The 20,837-nt window shown below is 35.9% G+C and overlaps 1 protein-coding gene across 2 annotated transcripts in view; it reads right to left on the reverse strand.

Annotated features, from left to right (window-relative positions):
* Positions 1-20,837, reverse strand: part of LOC114054252 (carbonic anhydrase-related protein) — a 183,067-nt gene that overhangs the window by 124,156 nt on the left and 38,074 nt on the right. For both annotated transcript variants that reach the window (XM_027877430.1, XM_027877429.1), the window contains exon 3: positions 2,626-2,750. In XM_027877430.1, coding sequence (XP_027733231.1) covers positions 2,626-2,750 — 125 coding nt within the window. The remainder of the gene's footprint in view (positions 1-2,625; positions 2,751-20,837) is intronic.

Here is a 20,837-nt window from a genome sequence, read left to right on the forward strand (position 1 = left end):
ACTAGAAATGTAAAATAACAGCAAAGTACTAAATCCATCTGAATATCTGGAGCAAAAATTCTATTCTGTGGTGAGCACAGATTGTTGAATCTTATAATCTAATTAAGTCTTTTCAAGGTTGTAAAAAGTTGTTTTCTGTGTCACAGGCAAAGTCAAAGAGATTTGTTCCATCCGGAAGCTGATACATGCCTAATTCCTCCCAATTTTACTCCACATTTTAGAACACAGAGGTTAACAGTCTTCAATGTTAGAGGGGAGCTAGTGGTGTAGTGTATAGAGCACTCAGTGAGGAAGACTGAGTTCAAATCTGGCCTCAGACACTTACTAGCTATATGATCCTATGCAAATAAATTTACTTCTATCTGCCTAATTTTCCACAACTGTAATACAGGAATAATAGTGCCTACCTCAGAGGGTTATTGTGAAGATCAAATGAGATAATATTTGTAAAGCACAATGACTAGCACAGTTGGCCCTTAATAAATGCTAATTCTGTTCCATTCAGTGAGAAGGCATCTAGGAAAATCTCTCCACAATTGATAAAGGTCCCCAGAAAGCAAATATATAACAGTGCTATACAAACAGGGGCCACTAAATCATACATAAGGATCAGGAGTGTTGTGGATTGCAAGAAGCCTATGGGCTGTTTCTGATATATAGCACATTATAGAGTTTCTACTGTTCAATTTGTTCATCCTATGGTCCCTACATTACTCACATCTTTATTTTGTAAGGTTTCCCCTTTCTCTATCTCTACACCTGTAACTCTCTCAAACCCTTCTCCTAGCTGTCCAACATCCCTCCCCAAAAATATTCACAAGAGGTGTTAGCAGAATGGCTGCACCCTAAGTTCCCAGCTTATAAGATCCATGCATGGGAAATGATCAGTCTAAGTCTAACAGTACCTGCCTCCAAAAGATGGAGGTAGCTGAACATACATTTCTAGTTGTTCCAAGACCATTCTAGACTGCTGCACAGAACATAGCAGGTTACTGTGAAAAACAGAACAATGAAGACATCTCTAAATATGAAACTATTAAAGAAGGAAATTAATATACTTTCCCACAAGGCACTGAGTACCAGATGACCTTCTCATCTCACTTCATATGGCATTATCTTTCTACTAATCACACGATTGTAGATTTAGACCTAGAAGGGACCTCAGAAATCATCTGGTCCAATCCCCCAAACTGAGGCTGAGAGACATTAAGTGATTTAACCAGAGCCATATAGCTTCTAAGTGTCAGAGGCAGGATTTGAATCCTGGTCTTCTGACTCTAGAACACTATCTACTATATCATACTGCCAGAGCTTAGATTATATAACACCCAATTAAAGTTTATGTCTCTCTTTAATATTGTCCTTGTTACTAAAAATAAAATAGTACATAAAAGTTTTAAAACTAAATAAATAAAAACACTGAATTTGAAAGTATGGAAATTAAGGGCACATTTCAAATTTCTCTTTGGAATCTGATATGTATCTGTGAGTTTACCCAAACCCTGCTTAAAGAATTCTCAGAATATATTTTCAGTCACCACAACAATCTTTTGAAGAAAGATTCATATTGTTACATATTTGAACATCTCCTAATGCTCAGGCCCAACAAGCACAGACCTAAGGAGTGAGGGATGGCCCTGTGACATACTTATAGTGCAATCTGTGTATAAGTATGTCCTAGACATACTTATAGTGCTTTTTTTTTATTTTAAGAGGAAGGAAAGTCTTAAGCTTCCAAAGGGCTTCTAAAAAAAAGCATGGGAATTAAAGTGATTTTTTGAATTGCCTTTCTCACTCTACTCTAAATGATAAAATACACATCATTTTAATAAAATTATGCACTTTGGTACTTTCCAGTAATAAATTCTGTAACAGGCCAGCCATAAATAATTTAATATTTAATCAGACAAGCTTATAATTTGGAGAAGATGATTGGAAGCACCTCAAATCCTCTACCTCTAAATCCACTCATCCTTTGCAATATGCGTGCACACACACACACACACACACACACATACACATACACACATACAGACTTCTGTAAACTATCTCAAACTCCTATCCACTATAACTCTATAAGGAAGATGTAAATGAGCTTCTGGTATTTCTGTGAAGCCTTGTCTCCGTTCATAAGACAGCTCCCTGAAAACCACCAAATACAGAACACCCTCTCAATTTAATGGCTTAAGGTGATTAAAATCAAGACCACCAATTTTAAACAGATTCAGACTAGACTTTTAATGAGTATGGGGAGACTTCTAGGAGCTATTTGTTTTCAGCTCATCATTTACTCAGAGTTTGTTAGAACAAAGTGACTCACAGGATTTGCTGAAGTAGCAGAAATTTTAGAACACTAATAATATTAAGACAAAAGTTAATAGTGCTGCAGGTTAACTTTATGACCAATTATTCATGCAAGACTGAGCATACTCAAAACACATTACTGTAAATGTGAAGAGCTATTTTCTTTCCCAAGCTCACATTTCGTGACGATACTTTTTATTTTAACATAAATGAGGAAAATATAAGACCAATTAGGAAACTCTTTTAAAGTAAACTCTTTTCAGTAAATTACTTAACATTTTGTAGTAACAAGTGCTTTGTTGAATGGAATGTCATTCTTACCTCCATGGGGAAAGCTTTGAAGTTAACAGTATGTTCAGAACCACGCTGGTTTTCTCTCCCCCAGTGAAATCGGACTTCATATAGTTCAAATTCATGCCCTTGAGGCAATGGTCCTCCTGTAAGTACTGGGTGGGGGGGGGGGACAACATACATTTTCTTTAGTTATTATATTTTTCCCAAATATGTATATTTCTCAGTACAGCATGTTATCAACATAAGAGACATTTGGCCAAGATAAAGCAGTTATATGGTGATTATATGATTATATGATGATTATATGATGATTCTAAAGTTGGCTATGGGGCAGCTAAGTGGTGCAGTGAATATAGTGCCAGGCCTGAAGTCAGGAAGACTCAGTTTTCTGAGTTCAAATCTGACCTCAGACATTTACCACATGTAAAACTACTCCAGTATCTTTGTCAAGAAACCCCAAATGGCATCACAAAAAATTGAATGTGACTGAAACAACTGAACAACAAAAAAGGTGGCTATGTCTAAGAGGCTTGTATACAGATTCAGCAGATCACAAATTCAAATTCCTTGTGAATAAACACTTTTTTTTTTCATTTTGCCAGGGTCCAGAATTTACACAAATTCTCAGCCTGCTGTAAAACAAGCCTCCTCCAGTTGTGAAAAGATCCATCCATTTTGGAGAGCAATTTGGAACTATGCCCAAAGGGCTATAGAAATGTGCATACCCTTTGACCCAGCAATAGCACTTCTAGGGCTATGTCCCAAAGAGATCATACAAATAGGAAAAGGACCCACATGTACAAAAATATTTATAGCAGCTCTTTTTGTGGTGGCAAAGAATTGGAAATTGAGAGGATGCCCATCAATTGGAGAATGGCTGAACAAGTCATGGTACATGAATGTAATGGAGTACTATTGTGCTATAAGAAATGATGAACAGGCTGACTTTGGAAAAACCTGGAAAGACTTGTGTGGTCTGATGCTGAGTGAAGTGAGCAGAACCAGGAGAACATTGTACACTGTAACAGCCACATTGTGTGATGACTAATATTGATAAACTTAACCCTTCCCAGCAATACAAGGATCTAAGACATCTCCAAAGGCCTCATGATAGAAAATGCTATCCACATCCAAAGAAAGAACTATGGAGTTTGAATGCAGATCAAGGCATACTATTTGCTATTTTTTCTTCTGTTATGTTTTGTTTCCTCTTTCTTGTGGTTCCTCCTACTGGTTCTAATTCTTACTTACAACATCACTAATGTGAAAATATGTTTAATAGGTATGTATATGTATAACCTATATCGGATTGCTGGCCATCTTGGGGAGGAAGGTGGGAAAGGAGGCGGAGAAAAATTTAAAACTCAAAAGCTTATGGAAGTGATTGTTGATAATTCAAAATAAACTAATTAAAAAAAAAAAACAAGCCTCCTCCAACCTGCCCTACCAGTGATAATGACTTCATCCCTGGTTCCCTCAACTCAAATAGGTGAGCCCCTGCCCTGTCTTTTCAAGGTTCAGGCCTCCAATCACTTCCCCTCTCTCCACACCATGCGCTCCCTACCTTCCAGCTCCCTTTATGTGTTGTCTTCCCCTAGTAGAATGTAAGTTCCTTGAGAGCAAGAAATTTGCCAGGTTATATTTGTATCCCCAGCACTTAGCATAGGGCCTGGCATATAGTGAATAGTTAATAAATAATTTATCTACCTCTCTATCTAACAAGACTCAAGGCTGGCAACAGAGGAAAGAACACTGAACTTGAAGTACCAAGTCCTGAATTTCAAACCCCTTTCTGTCACTAACTACTTTTGTAACCTTGGATATGTCATTAAATTCTTTGGGCCTCAGTTTCCACATCTATAAAATGAACTATTTTAAGTTCCTTTCCAACTCTAGACTTATGATTCTTAGTCAAAGTAAAATATTTAAGTATGCTTAATACACCTGGGGGAAGGGGTAGGGAGAACAGGCACTAGATGAACTTCACTTTTATCTGAAATGGGCAAAGAATTGAACACAGACAAGTTGTTGTACAAATACGTAAGAGCTCAACAGGAAACAAGCAGGGATGGGTGGGTGGCCTTAGGGTGGAGGGGATGGGGGTAGGGGTCAGGAGTTAAGAGGAAGGATAATACCAGGGAAAGGAAATAGCCTGAAAGCAAAACAAGTCCTTTGTCCCTGAAAGGCAGATTAAAAGAAAGAAAAAAAAAGAAAAGCAAGGAAGTAGCACTCTAGGAGGTGCCCATCAGTGGGAAAGTTCTGAACAAATTGTGGTATGTAAATGTAGTGGAATAGAATTGCACTATAAAGAATAACAGATGACTTTAGAGAATCTGGATAGTAGCAACTGATACAGAGTGAAGTAGGCAGAGTAAGAAGAAGAGTCTATACAAGGACAACACTGTGAAGAAAAATGACTTTGAAAAACCTAACAACTCTGTTCAATGCAATGATCAACCATATCTTCAGAGGACCTATAATGAAGTATGTTATCAATCTCTTGACAGAGACTGGAGATAGACAAAAAGTATGAAAAGACATACATTTTTGGACATGGCATGACTTTTTTTTAACATTGGATTCTTTTTTCTCTTCTCAATTTTTAATTGGGAGAAGGTAGGGAAGAGAGGAAAATTGGAAAGAATGATGTAAATAAAAAAATCCAGGGCCATTTAAACATTTTTTTAAATGAAAAATTCAGAAGTCAGCAAAGCAGGATAGTTCTAAAAAAAAAAAGTGTGAAATTATTATATTACTTAAAAAAAACAAGCAATATGAAATGAAGATTCAGTTTTATGTACAGTCTTCTTTTTATCTTTTGCTGGGTATATAGAAATGCTGTTGTTTTAGAGTTTAATTTGATAATAAAAATGAAAATTTTAAAAAGAAAAAGACAATTCTTTTGAACTAAGTACATACTATGGATTTCTTCAAAATAAAACAACTAATTTAAAATCCTAATAACCTAAATATAAATATAATGTAAAATGTAACCTTCATCTCTATAGCAATATATATTTGGAAGGAGGTAGATGGATAGATAAGTAGATAGATAGGAGGATGGATAGAGAGACAGACTTTGAAAGATAATTATACAAATTTCCATAAAATATTAAATGAGAAGCTTTTTGACATCTTTCATTTAAATAAAAATGTCATACACAATTTATCATCTGTCCTCCTTATACCTTTCATTTTCTTACTGAAATTAAGATCATATGCCATACTCAGATTAGGAACTATTCTGCCTTAAGAGAGTTTACTAAGGCATTGAGCAATAAAGTAACTTGAAGATGGTCACTCATCCAAGATGTGTCAGTGGCAGAACTTGAACCTAGGTCTTTCTGGACCTGAAACTGGCGCTGGATCCACTATTTCATGCTGCTTCTTCATTTGGTCTAATTTTTCGTTCAGTCACTTCAGTGATGTCCATTTTGGGAATTTTCTTGGCAGAGATACTGGAGTGGTTTGCCATTTCCTTCTCCAGCTCATTTTACAGATGAGCAACTGAGGCAAACAGGGTTAAGTGACTTGCCCAAGGTCACAAAGCTAGTAAATGTCTGAAATGGAATTTGACCTCATGAAAATTGAGTCTTTCTGATTCCAAGCCCAGTGCTCTATCCACTGAACCACCTAGCTGCCCTTCATTAGGCCTAATACAATAGAACAATTCTAAATTCATTACAAATTATCCATCTAACTTCATCAATAGAAGTGTTTATTAATTAAAGCTCCCTTTTTTCTGTATCAACCCAATTCTAAATTTGTAACATCTGAGAAATATGTGATACAACTTATTCTTTGAAGATGACAAGAATCTCTTGATTACAAGCAGCTAGGCTTCACATAGAGTGTGGGACTTGGAGTCAGGAAGACCTGAGTTTGAATCCTGACTCAGGCATGTGCTACAATCTGTGTGACAAATCAATCTCTCTTGGCTTCAGGTTCAGTTTTGTTGTGAGGATCAAATGAGGTAATATATGTAAAGCACTTTGAAAAGCTTAAAGAATTCCAATCCTTATTTTTATTATGTCAGAGTTCACCTTGCTGACCCTGGAACTAAAGAATAAGAGACCTACTTTGACAAAAAAAACTAATTCTTGCCACTCAGTAACAGTGACTAGCTCTAACTATAATTCTCAAAGGAAAGATTTTTGATGTATATAGTATTTTGAAAAATCAATATACCAGCAGAATGTTCTTTACTATGGTTGTGAAAAAGACCTTGACCTTTTCAGGTAAATACATAATAATGTGATACCAATTCATTACCCTTTGTACCTGGAGAAGTTAGAAATGCAGGTTGTTTATTTTGGGGATAAATGGTCCTGAGGACTTAATCTAGCTACAACTTCAGCTCAGAAAAACACTGACAGAAAGAAATGATGGCATGGTGCCCAATGTCATTGTCAAGGCCTTATAACATTATATGATTTTAAGATGGCAGTATAAGAATCAAAAATTAAACAAAATGAAATGTCATTTAGTCAGTTTGTGACAAAAATTCATGAATTCTCAAGTTTGAATTTGAGAACTGGGATTCCCTTATTCCTCATTATCAATAAGGACAGTTCCTAGTATTATCAATACTATAAAAAGTATTAAATGAATTAAGCTACAAAGATAGAAAGTATTTCCAGGCATTCAGAAGCTTAGTATAAAATCAAATCATTCTATACACTCTTTGTAAACATCTCACTTCCGTGTATTTGAGGAGTTTCTGATTTTAGATATTCAGATTTTAAAAGTATTCTACCATTGTCCCATACTCCCTTGTTAATCACACAGCTCTCAAGACTTAACCTTAAAGAAAACAAAACATTATATAGAGAGTGAACTCAATTCTTCCATCCGAGTTTGGGAGAAGACAAGGAACAGTTCCTTTCAAACTGTTCTTTAGTCTGCTCAGCTTATACTTAAGGAGCTGGAGGATGCTATCAAGGCAACCATTTGTTGAATTCTGACTAGGTAGTAAGAGAAGAGCATGTATGCACATCTTTAAAGCAAGGCAATAAAAACTCTCCCTGGGTAACACAGCATGGTTGCTATGTAAGGGAAAACATGAGGGCTAAAGTCACATTCGCTACATTGTGCCTGGAGAAAATGGAATGAAGAAAAGATGGGATTTTTTCCAATCCTCCACTATACAAATATTCAGAGAGGTATTGATGGTCCAGATACAGGTCAGTTCACTATGACCCCTCTGGAGGGGATTGAAAGAAAGGTTAACCAAAGGAATCACAGACAAAAAGGACAGCTTTGAAAGTTACACGTTGAACTTATTATATACTTACAAAGAAAAACAATCTCTACACAATAGAGATTCTCAGTTTCAGATACAATTCCCTCCTGTTCTATTATATGTGGAAATTCTCATTTTATTTGTTTTTTGTTAAATTGCAATTTTTAAAAAATTTTAACAGTTTAAAAAGAAGGAGGAAGAGGAGGAGGAGAATGGGAAGGAGAAGGAAAGGGAGGAGAAGGAGAAGGAGGAGATGAAGGAGGAAGAGGAGAAGGAGAATGGGAAGGAGAAGGAGGAGATGAAGGAGGAGGAAGAAGAGGAGGAGGAAGAGGAGGAGGAGGAAGAGGAGGAGGAGGAAGAGGAAGAGAAGGAGGAGGAGAAGGAAGAGGAGGAGGAGGAAGAGAATAGGAAGGAGGAGAGGGAGGAGAAGGAGAAAGAGGAGGAAGAGAAGTAAAAGGAGATGAAGGAGAAAGAGGAGATGAAGGAGGAAGAGAAGGAGGAGGAGGAGGAAGAGGAGGAGGAGGAAGAAACTGACCTAAGGCTGCTGCCTATTAATAAGATTTCAGGGGCCCCATAAGAGGGATCTTCTGCCCCCAAAAAATAAATCTCTTAATTGCCACTTACACTTTGGATTCCCTTACCAGACAGCAGTCTTTTATTCCATAATTAAAGATAAGAGTTAAAATCCAAAACCAGAAGAAAGATAGCACATAGATTTTAATTGGCAATGAGGTATTCTTTAAGTCAGAGGAAGACCCATTAGGAAACAAGAAGAAGGAAAGAGGAATCCAAAGGGGAGACCATGGAGGCTAAATATTGCCTGAGCTAGATCAAGTAGAGATGTGGAAGGGCACCAGCCTCAATAATATTTTCTAATTTCACTGGAGGAATTAAATCACACTCACATCTAATAGCTCTACCAAGCCACAAAAAAAACAAGAAAGAAAGAAAGAAAGAAAGAAAAAGAAAACTAAATCCAACATTTTATGTTACTAGGTAAATGCTTCATTTCTCTAGTGTGAATGGGTTGATAGACTAACAGTCAAGTGATCCTCTGTCTCATTCATTTGACAATATGTTTTATGTGATTGTTCTGAATGATTATTTCATTGAATCTCAGAGTTGGAAGGAACTTCAAAAGTCATCTAGCCCAACCTGTACCTGAACAGTTGTAATCCTCCCAACAAATAGTCATTCAATCTCTTGCTATTCTGTATATACAACATTCTTGTACATTTCTTTGTTTCCCCAGTGACTAGCACAGTGCCTGGCACATGACTGACTTACTGAATATTCATCTCAAATCTCCATGATTTTGTCCCTGTGATTATAATGCACCCTTTCCTTATGTTCACCTCTTCAAATCCCTGGAGCTCCTTTCAAAATTCACTCAAATGCCACCTCCTCATAAATTCTTGGCTAACCTTTCTATATTCTAGTCACCCAGCCTTAGGCTATTTGTTTTTGACCATGGCCTTGGGCCCTCATGGCTGATTACTTTATTTGGCTTAACAATTAAGCATATGTATGAAGCTTTCAGTTATGAAGGCCTGGAACAGATATGCAAGAGAATAAGGGAAGGCCCACTTTGAGGGATAGTCTTGCATAAAATGGTATCAATAAAGGAGAGCAGTTCCCTTGTTCTTTGAATTTGACAAACTTTATTACCATATGGGTTATTGTTCTTATTTTGTTCATATTGTCCTGAAAGAATCTAGTGACCTGAGACCTGAAGAGCTGCACCTGTATATTTTATGAACATCTTTATATATCTTTTCTTAGTGTTTGTTTATATTTAGTAAAAAACAAAACAAAACAAAACAAAACAACAACAACAACAAAGTTTATCATTATTATTGCTGCTTTCATTATTGTTAGTCTCATTGACATAAGTTTCCAAATCTAGAACTTTCATTGGGGCTAATATATACCTGACCTAAGGCAGGTCCTCTCTCCTCCAAAATTACTTTGTTTTTACTATATATAGTGACACAGTGGAAATATAATGACCTCTAGATTCAAAGAGTTCAAATTCTACTTCTGATACTTGCTAGCTGTGTGACCTTGAACAAATTAAGTTCGCTGGGTCTCAATTTGTTCATATGTAAAATAAGGAGGTTGAACAAGATGGTCTCTGAGATTCCTTCTTGATCTAGTTCTATGATCCTATCATCCCATGATGTTGCCCCAATAGAATGTAACCTTGAGGGGAGCAACAGTTTCATTTTCATTTTTTTTAGGTGAGGCAATTGGGGTTAAGTGACTTGCCCAGGGTCACACAGCTAGTAAGTGTTATGTGTCCGAGGCCAGATTTGAACTCAGGTCCTCCTGACTCCAAGACAGGGGCTCTATCCACTGCGCCATGTAGCTGCCCCTTCATTTTCATTTTTGTAACTGCATCTTCTAGCCTGCTTATTTATTTAATTTTTTTTAATTTTTAAATTGATTTAAAATTTTAATTTATGAATTTAATTTGTTTAGTTGATAAATCAAGAGGACAAATAGTGGAGTTGACCCAAGTAGCATGGCAAAAATTCACTTCTTTATCAGAAACTGGAGCAGAGAAAAAAAGAATGATGGCAAAGGGTTTTGAAATACAGAATAGGAAGAAAGAGGGAGCTCACAATGAATGTAATTTTCTTAGTGAAGCCCAAGGCAAGTTACTGCATTAAGAGAGAATGGGAAGAGAGGATAATCATCAATCTGATTTATTAGTTATGATGTCATTATGTTCCACAAAATGTTAGTGAACTATCTTGAAACCCATAACATACCATACTGACTCATGCATAGATTAATAAAATAGTCTCCTAACTTATTCCCCTGCCTCAAGTCTTTAAAAAAACTGGAGCATGTCCCGAAAAAGGCTAAATGATGGTTAGGAGGCTGAAAAATATGGCATCTAAGGATCAACTGGAGGACCTGAAGGTATTTGCCCAAAAGAATGGTTATTTTTAAATTTTTGAAGGGCTTAGCTCGTTATGTACTCAGAAGAACAGAACCTTGGAGGGACTTCAAAAGTCCTCTAGTCCAGCCTATATCTAAACAAACTCCCCTCTATAGCCTACAAAGGTCTTTGCCTGAAAACCTCTAATGAAGGTGACCCCAATACCTCTCAAGGCAACCCATTCCACTTGTGGGTAGTGTAATTATTAAGAAGATTTTCCATCTCTTGATAAACTTTGCAACTATTACTACTTGTTGCTCCTAATTGTGTCCTCTAGCACCAAAAAGAACAAATCTAATTCTCCTTCCACATGGAAGTTCTTCAGATATTTGAACACAGCTATCATGTTTCCCCTCAATATTCTCTTCTCCATGCTGAAGACCCCAACTTCCTGCAAACAATCCGAATCTGATATTGTCTCAAAGTCCTTCACCTTGATGACTCTCCTCTGGACTCTCTTTAGTTTATTCCTTAAAATGTGGCGTGTACCACTGAACATAATATACCAGATGTGGTCTTAACAGGGCAGAATACAGCAGTCCCAAATACTTAATGCAACATTAAGTTGTAATCATTTTTGTTTGTTTTTTCTTTATTATTAATGGCCATCACATAATTGATTTATTTTGAACTTACAGAAAAATTTCTATAAAATACATTAGGTAGGACTTTTGTCCCACGTAGATACAACCTATCTAAGGATAAGCTTGTAAAATGCATAGTTCTAGCTTAGTAGCTAAGCTAAACTAGTTTTGCTTTTACGTCTAAAGATTGCATAAAGGTTAATTATTTAAAAAAAAAGGTTCTATGCTTTTGAAATAATGCAGCCAGCGCCTAATTGTATATTTTATTTTTTTGTAATTTAAAATCAATTTATTTATATAAATGAGTAGTCATTTTAAATATGTACTGTGAAATTTACAGTTTCCAAATTTATGAAGAATATCTTATGTTCCTGACATAAAATAAAATAAATGTTTGATGATGATTTTTTTTAGCCCATCCAATTTGCTAAACTACTTCCTTGCTTGTGGATAAGTGATATGCCTAAGTGAACTGCTATAATAATGAGCTTTTTAAAAACAGGGTATACTACTTCCATCCAAGTAGTAGCTGGAGCTTAAAAAGACTTTTTCAGTTGTATTGCTTTCTAGGCATACCTGCCCATTTTATAGTTTTTAAGTTGATTTTTTGAACCTACATTAAACTATATTTTTATCCCTACTGATATTCATATTATATCAAGTTAAATTTTCTAGCTTGTAGAGATCTTATGGGATCCATACTCTATCATTCAACATGTTTGCTATACTTCTTAAATTTGTGTAATGTGCAAATTTAATAAGCATGCTATTTTTTACTTTATCCAAAGCTTTGATAAGTTGTCATATGGCAGAGGGATTACATTTGTATTGCATGGTTCTGGAGGGAAGAAGCAGGACAAGGTAAAAGCTGTAGGAAGTATGATGAGCAGGATGATTTCAGAAAAACTTGGAAAGACATACATGAACTGATAATAGCATGAAGTGAGCAGAACCAGAACATTGTACACAATAACAGAAATATTGTATGATAAACAACTGACTTAGCTATTCTCAGTAATATGTGATCCAAGACAATCCCAAAAGACTCATGATGAAAAATACTACCTCCAGATAAAGAACTGATGTATCTGAATATCAAAATATGCATATTATTTTTCACTTCTTTCCTTCCTTCCTTCCTTTTTTTACTTTCTTTTTAGTTTGAGTTTTCTTCCATAAAATGATTAGAAAGGTTTTTACTTGATTGTAAATGTACAACCTATATCAGATTGCTTACTGTCTCAGGGAAGGGGAGGGGAGGGAGGAAGGAATAAAGTTTGGAACTCTAAATTTAAAAAAAAAACAATGAATGTTAAAAATTATTTTTACATGCAATTGGGGAAAAATAAGATCATTTTTTAAAAGTTATAGAAAGGCAGATTTTGGCTTGATGTAAGAGAAATCTTCTTACTAATTAAAGCTGTCTAAAAGTGAAAGAGACTGCCTCAAGAAGTAGTGGGTTCACTTTATTGGAGGCCTTCAAATGGAAGCTGATGGTCATTTATCAGGGATGCTGTAGAAGGGTTTCTGGTTCAGAAACAGGTTAGAATCTATTTCCTCTGAGGTTCCTTCCCAATCTGAGGTTTCTCTGATCTGTACTCAGTCTCCATTGAAATTTTTCCAGTAATCAATTAATCAATCAACCAATAATCATTTATTAAGAACCTATTCTATGTCAGGCACAGTGCTAAGTGTTATGGACACAAAGTTAAAATTGAAAATACTACCTATCCTAGTACCTAGTTTACATTCTAATGGGAAAAATGACAGATATGTACATACATATATGTATATATGTGTATGTATGTATATACAAAAGAAATACAAGTATATATAATCACTCAACTCCATTCAGAACATGTATAAAATAAATATGAGGTAGTTTGGGGTGGGAGAGCACTAGCAGATGAGTGTGGCAGGTAAGATTTCATGTGGAAGGTGGAGCCTGAGCTGAGTTTAAAAGAAACCAGAGATTTCAAGAGGCACAGGTGAGGGGGAAGAGCATCCACTGCTACCTAAAGTAGTCTCCCTAAAGCATAGTGCTAATTATACCTCCTTTTGATAAAAAAAAAATTTTTTTTGGCTAGGCAATAGGGTTAAGTGTCTTGTCCAGGGTCACAGAGCTAATAAGTGTTATGTGTCTGAAGCTGGGTTTGAACTCAGGTCCTCCTGAACTCAGGGCCAGTGCTCTATCCACTGAGCCACCTAGCTGCTCTCTGATCAAAAATTTTTAATGCAACTACATTAACCAAACATTCTCACCTGGCATTCCAGAGCTCCAAAACTTGTTTCCAAACTACTTTTGCTGCCTTATGTACCACTATTTATGTATTCTGCACCCTAAACAAATTCAATATTTCCTACTCCTTAAATGTGTCACAAAGTTCCAAATAATTACACTGTCCCTCTACCTGCAATGAATGCCCTCCTCAAACTATCTACCAACTGTTACACATCCCTCAAGGCAATTCTTCTATCTTATTCTTAGTTATTAGCAAGTAAAGGACATTGGCCAACTCTGATTTGATTTCTCCTGCCTAACCAGCAAGAACCTGAATTGGCAGAGAGAACAGAGAAAGGGTGGAAAGGGAACAAGCATTTATTAAGTACCTACTGTGTGCTAGCCACAGCACTAAGTACTTTATAAATATTATCTCATTTAATCCTCATAAAAACCCTGAGAGGTATGATCCCCATTTTACTGAGGCAAACAGAGAGACGTTGAAAGACTCTACCAAGATAACATAGCTAATAAGTGTCTGAGTTAGGAATTGAACTTAGGTCTTCCTGACTCTAGGTCCAGCACTCTAACCACTGTGCCACTGAGCTACAGAAAAAGAGATACAGAGACAAAGACACAAAGAGAGATAGACAGAGACAGAGACAGAGAAAGGCTCTTCCTTATATGGTTCCCAAGAGTTATTGAGATTAGAATCTTAAATTTCTCTAGATATCTCCTTGCCCTGACCCTAGAAACTATGCTTTCTCCAATCTTCCCCTATCCTCTCAATTCTTGGTCTGTTTTGCCTTGGTAATGAAATCATCTCCTCTTCTTACACAGTATGAGACTCAAGACCTGTAGCCTGCATTCCTAGGCTTCTGTGAACCAAGCAACCAACCCTCCTCATCACAACATTCTCTACCATCCCAAACAAATTCACTGTATAGCTCTTCACTATGCCCCCAGATGGTACTATACCTAATTTTCCAGTCATTGATAGTAGAGTTGAGCTGACAATCACATCTTAAGGACAGTGAAAATTAGATACTGTTTCTTGTTTTTGTTGTTGTTGTTGTTTTTAGCTGTATCCACATTCACTTCACTTACGTCAAGGTGCCAAGTCATTGGCCAAGTTTGAGCTCCTTCCATACTAGAATGGATGTTCAGGATTATGTACTTTTTGCAATGTACAAACAAAAACTTTTTTAGCAAATAGAAATATCAACATGCTCACACTCTCCCTCAAAAATTGGGCAGGATTATTTTACCACTCTGCTAGGCAAAAGTGATCCCACAATCTTTTCAACTAATATGTCTTCATATTCATTCTTCTGACTGTACTTCAACATCATGCCTTGTATTAAAGCTGTATAATACAAAGTTTGTATCTTCCCTAAGAGATTGCATAAGGGCAAGGACCGTATTTTTCTCTTCCTTATGTCCCCCATAGCACATAGCATGGTGTTTAATATTTAGTAAGCATTAATCAATATTTGTAATTGAATTATAGAAAAAATTAGAAAATAATGCGATGACATCTATTTTTAAAAATGTTTGCTGTTATTATTGTTGTTTAATAATTTTCAGTCATGTCTAACTCTTTGTGACCCCATTTGGATTTTCTTGGCAAAGACGCTAGAGTGGTTTGCCATTTCCTTCTCCAGCTCATTTTACAGATTTGAAAACTACAGCAAACAGAGTTAAATGACTTCCTCAGGGTAACATAGTTAGTAAGTATCTGAGGATAGATTTGAACTTAGGTCATTCTGACCCCAGGCCCAGCACTCTATCTACTGTGCCACCTAGCTGCCCTTTTAAAATGTTACCATATACTAAATAAAAATCTAATCCTATGTGCTAATGTGAATTAACAGGCCATAATCGCATCTTCTGTGAAAAGGAGTAAGAACTCACTTGCTGGCACCACCTTTAAATTTAAGTAAAACTGCTGAGTCACACTGTATGTCACGTATTTATGGGAAGAAAAGATTCCTGACCCTAAAATTAGTGCAGAGAATTACAAAATACCCAGAAGTTAAAGTTTCTAATTAAGGTTTCTATAATAAGTTACAAGTAAAGGGCATAATGACCTATCCTGATTAGCACTTCCTTCTGTACAAATAGTGCATTTAAAAAATTCATTACCCTTAATAGGTTTGTCTAGTAGTCAGATGAAATATATAACCTTAAGAGAGCTTCACTCTATTTTGCTACTTGAAAATCAAAGTATGCACACCTAAAAATCTATATTTTTTTTATTTTTGCCTTTAAGTTCCTCTTTATATCACTTTACAGCGATAAAATCAATTTCAATTTTATGTCCATTTATAAATGCACAATTTCATCCTGTGGCACATGAAGAAAATTAAGATCCTTGGAGGACAGTGATTGGTGTGTGCAACAGAAAAATTAAGCAGTGTACTTGTCCAGGCATTTGTACTAGTCAGAGTGGAGAATGGAAGCAATGACTAGAAGTAAAGGGAATCAATCGAAGCCTATACTGGTTGCACTTCTGGAGCTCTCCAGGAAAGTCAGAAAATGAAATTGACAGCTCAGAAAAGTCCCATAACATGTAGATTTCTCCAAAGTCATAAAAATCTGGAAAGAGTAAAACCCTGGCTTAATGGAGTCTAAAAGAAATACAGAGCAGTATTTTGGAAGAGCTGCCTGTTCGTATAATCTATTATCATCATATACTCTAAATGGATAAATAAAACCTTGGGATAGCTTCTCTTCTTAAAATTTCAACATGAACACCTATCAATAATCCTAAGACCAACTGGCTTGCCTATACTAGATTGCTGAGACTTGCCTTTAAGAAATTACATAGTATGGCAATGAAAGATCTCTGAAGCAGTCCTAAATTTACATTTCCTACATATTACCCACCCTTCTCCTTCACATTAAACTACTTACTATCCCCTGAACTTGTCTTTTGCTTTCCTACATTCCTGCTTTGGCTTCCACCATTTCAACCACCTATAAGGTCCTTCCTTAATCTTTCCATCTGTTCATCTTTCAAAACCCAGATAAATTCCTGATTTCTCCATAATGCCTTCCCTGGGCTCTCTATCCAGAAATGATGTACCTTCAAATTCCTAGCACACTTATTATCTACATTCTTCATTCATCATCCAATCACATACAAAATCTTCTATTGTTGTGAGGGCAAAAGCTGTTTCATTTTTGTGTTTGTATTTCAAATGCCTAGCACAGTGTCTGGCTCACATAGGCACTCAATAAATGTTCATTAAATATCTTGGGCTTTTATTTCATTCTCTTCCTATGTACTTACTTTTTTCTCATTCTTATATCTTACTTCCCAACTATATTGCAAGCCCTTTGAAGTCAGAGACCAGACCTATACACTTCTTTGCATTCAATAATTATTTATTGAGATGATTTGATTTGGGCAGACTCAATACCTCTATTACATTATTAGTTTATAGATTAAGTCCTTGAGGAAGTTATAGCTTCCTCAAGTATATTATTGGGGTGGAGGGAACACATTCTTCACAAGGATAACACCTAACATTTAAAAATTGTTAATTTGGTATTGATTAGGCAGTCTGAGTTCATTTCTTCTGAGGCAACCTAGTTTAATGATAAAACTAAATGTTTAGATATTAATAGAGCACTGTTTTTTTTAACCTAGAGTTCTTTGCACAAATGACAATTACTATCTTCTTTAGCATCAATCTACAAAATTCATGCTCCCTAGCCCCAAAGATGTATAATTAATAAAGCTATTAAACAACTTTTCAAAACTAACATTAAATATATTGCACCTAAAAATGCATGAGATTTATGAACTAGCCAATTTCATTATATCCTGCTTTGAAAAGTAGGAGCCCCAGCTAAACATTGCAACTCACTTTACTAAAATGAGGACAGGTAAAATCAGAGCCCTCCTCACCTTCCTTGCCCAGGTCCATTACTCCTTTACAGGCTTCTTTAAGCACTCTCTACACTAGTATTTAAAAATCTTCTCTGCACTTTTGAAATGCTCTAAATGTTGTCCTGTTTTAATACCAAATATCCTGGAAAGGCTACAAATCTTATTATTTCCTAGCAGTCTAAGAGTGAGCTCAGACTCTAAAAAACTTTACAAATGTCAAAATAAACACTATGAATCATCTTTTATGTAGCCCAGTCAAGAAGCGAAGCATTTGAATTAATTAGAAATTCTAGTTAAAGGAAGTTATCATATAGGCCACTCAAGGATTGCTGATTTTGAGATGATTCAGCTCAGATAAATCCATGACCCACAACTGTATTGAAAATAATGGAATCTTTCACTGATGATTTGTAAGGCATTCTACGATCTATAAGTACTTCTGGGTGGAACCAAGACAAAGAGTAAGAAAGGCTGGCAGCTGCCTTAGGGTGAAAAATGCAAGCAGAGAAAAAGAGAAGCACTTTCAAAAATTACTTTTTATAAACTAAGATAACAATCTTCCACTTCTCTCCTCAGAGGCTTGTTTTGGAGAAAGTCATTTGCAAACAAAGAGCTACATAAATGTGAGGTTAATATTTTTAACCATAAAAACTAGAGGGGGAAATTATTTGAAAAGTAGAGAAAATAAGAAGGAATAGTCTGAAAAAATAAATGGCCTACATCTAAATTATCAGTTTGATAATATATCTCTTGAGACCATTCAATCTCCTTGAAATACATTGGTACTTTCAACGATTTGTCATGGATGTCACAGAATATTCCTAACGGGATAGTCTCTTCTTTGCTTGTAGATCTCCAATGAGGTGGAACCTACTACCTTCTGAAGCATCCCATTTCACTTAGAACAATTCCAACTGTTAGTAGGTTTTTTCCTTATATAATCCTAAAGGTCTCTGTGTAACTTCCACTCATTACTCCTAACTTTGCCCTCTTGAGGAAAGCAAAATAATTATAACCATTCTTTCCCCATGAATTACCTTGAAGGCAGCTATACGCCCCTACTAAGTCTATTCTTTTCCAATCGAAATATCCCCAAGCTCCTTTCAATGATCTCAAGGCCCTTCACCATCAAGGTTGTACTCTACAGATAGTTTTCAAGTAATCAATGTTCTCCATCAAATGTGGTCCTAGAACTGAAAACAGTAGTCTGGCCACAGTCTGAGTAGGACAGAGTAGGGCGGACTTTAACCTCTCCAGGCCTGGCACTGTACCTCTCAATACAGCTTAATGTCACATTGGTTTTCTTGACAGCTAGGTCACATTGTTGACTCTTAACTGAGATTGCATCTACTAAAATGCCCTGATATTTTCCAGAGAAATTGATACCAATCACATATCCTACCTCTTATATTTTTAAAGTTTTTTTTAATCTAAATGTAAGATTTTATATTTATGCCACTTAATTTTTTTTCTTATTAAACTCAGTCTATCATCCTCCTGTCTCCTCTCTAGGTTTTTGGGAAACTTTTCTCTCCTGGTTCACCTCCTTCATGTCCAACTACTCCTCCTTCTTTGATAGTTCTCCATTCAGATCATGCCCCCTAACTGTAAGTATACCCCAAAGTTCTATTCCAAGCTCTATTATCTTTCCATTCTATACTATCTTTGGTGATCTTATCAAGTTTCATGAGTTCAGTTATCATCTATATACAGTTGACTCCCAGACCAACTTAATCTAGCTTTAGTTGCTCTCCTGAGCTCTCAGATTCATGTATTCCACACCAGGTATTCTTTTTCTCTTTCAAAAATTCTGAGATGAATGGGGCAGCTAGGTGGCACAGTGGATAGAGCACCAGCCCTGAAGTCAAGAGGACCTGAGTTCAAATCCAGCCTCAGACCAAACACTTGACGCTTATTAGCTGTGTGACCCTGGGCAAGTCACTTAACCCCAACTGCCTAAAAATAAATAAATAAATAAAAAATTCTGAGAGGGAACTGTCACCAACCCACCAAGGTTTCCATCAGTTCTACTTCAGTACCAGTTCTTAATTAGTTCAAAGGCCTTCATGTTCTACATTCTCTAGATCAGTAGTTCTTAACCTGGTGTCTGTGAACTTTTTAAAAAATATTTTAATAACTATATTTCAATATAATTTGTTTCTTTTATTTTATTTTCTCTGTATTTGAGTTTATGTTTTTAGAAACATTATTCTGAGCTTTTTAGGTTTCACCAGATGTCCAAAAGGGTCTGTGATATAAAAAAGGTTAAGAACCCCTGCTCTAGACCCTCTTGCTGTACTTGACATTAACTATTTCCACATTCTTGCAATATCTTTATCTCTCAATTACCATAAAACTGCAGAATCCTAATTTTCCTTCTATTTATCCACCTCAGTCTTCATTGACTTCCCTGAGGCTCTACTTTCTTCTTAAATCTCCTAACTCTAGGTATCCCACAAGGTTCAGTAGTTAACCTCTTGTTACTTTGCCCTATGATCTCTTCTTTTGTGAATTCATCTATTCCTACAGCTTTAATGACTTCCAAATCTCACTTTTATCTTCTCATTTAGAGGGCTGAAAAATTTTCTGTCCCATATCTCTAACTGCTTTTGGAGACCAGTCCTTGGAATACCTACCACTCCCTCAAACTGAGTATGTCCAAAGCTGAAATCATTAGAGAAAAACAGCATCCCAGATCTGAAAGGGAGCTCAGAGGTGATCTGATCCAACCCATATGTGAACATGAAGACTCTTACATCACCAACAAGTGGTTGCACAGACTCCATTGAATTCTGCTAGTTGGGATAAACCCATTATCTCCCATGTAGGAAGTCTTCCTTTAAATAAGCCTAAATCTCCTTCTTTTCTTCTTCTACTTAGTTCTTCCCCTGGAGCCAAACAGAACAAATCTAATCCCTTATCTATGTAACAAGTTTTTTTTTAATTACTTTTTCTAACTGCTATTCAAATCCAGAGAAAGAACTAATGGAGTCTGAATACAGATCGAAGCATATATTTTCACTTTCTTTATTTTTTCATAGTTTCTTTTTTCTTTTGGTCTGTTTCTTCTTTCACAATATGACTAATAGAGAAATATGTTTTACATGATTGTACATATATAACCTATATCAAATTGCTTACCAACTTAGGGAAGGAGAAAGAGAGGGAGGTAAGGCAAAAATTTAGAATTCAAAATTTTGAAATGGATGTTAAAATGTGTCATTACATATGATCATAAAAATAAAATACTATGAAAAATAAAAATTAAATAAAATTTTAAAAAATATTTTCTATTAATAAGCTTTTATTTTCTCTCCCATGAAAAAAGAAAAACAAAAACCTATGAA

This window comes from Vombatus ursinus, unplaced genomic scaffold (assembly GCF_900497805.2).
Source record: "Vombatus ursinus unplaced genomic scaffold, bare-nosed wombat genome assembly UNPS02014812.1, whole genome shotgun sequence".
Classification (NCBI taxonomy): Eukaryota; Metazoa; Chordata; class Mammalia; order Diprotodontia; family Vombatidae; genus Vombatus; species Vombatus ursinus.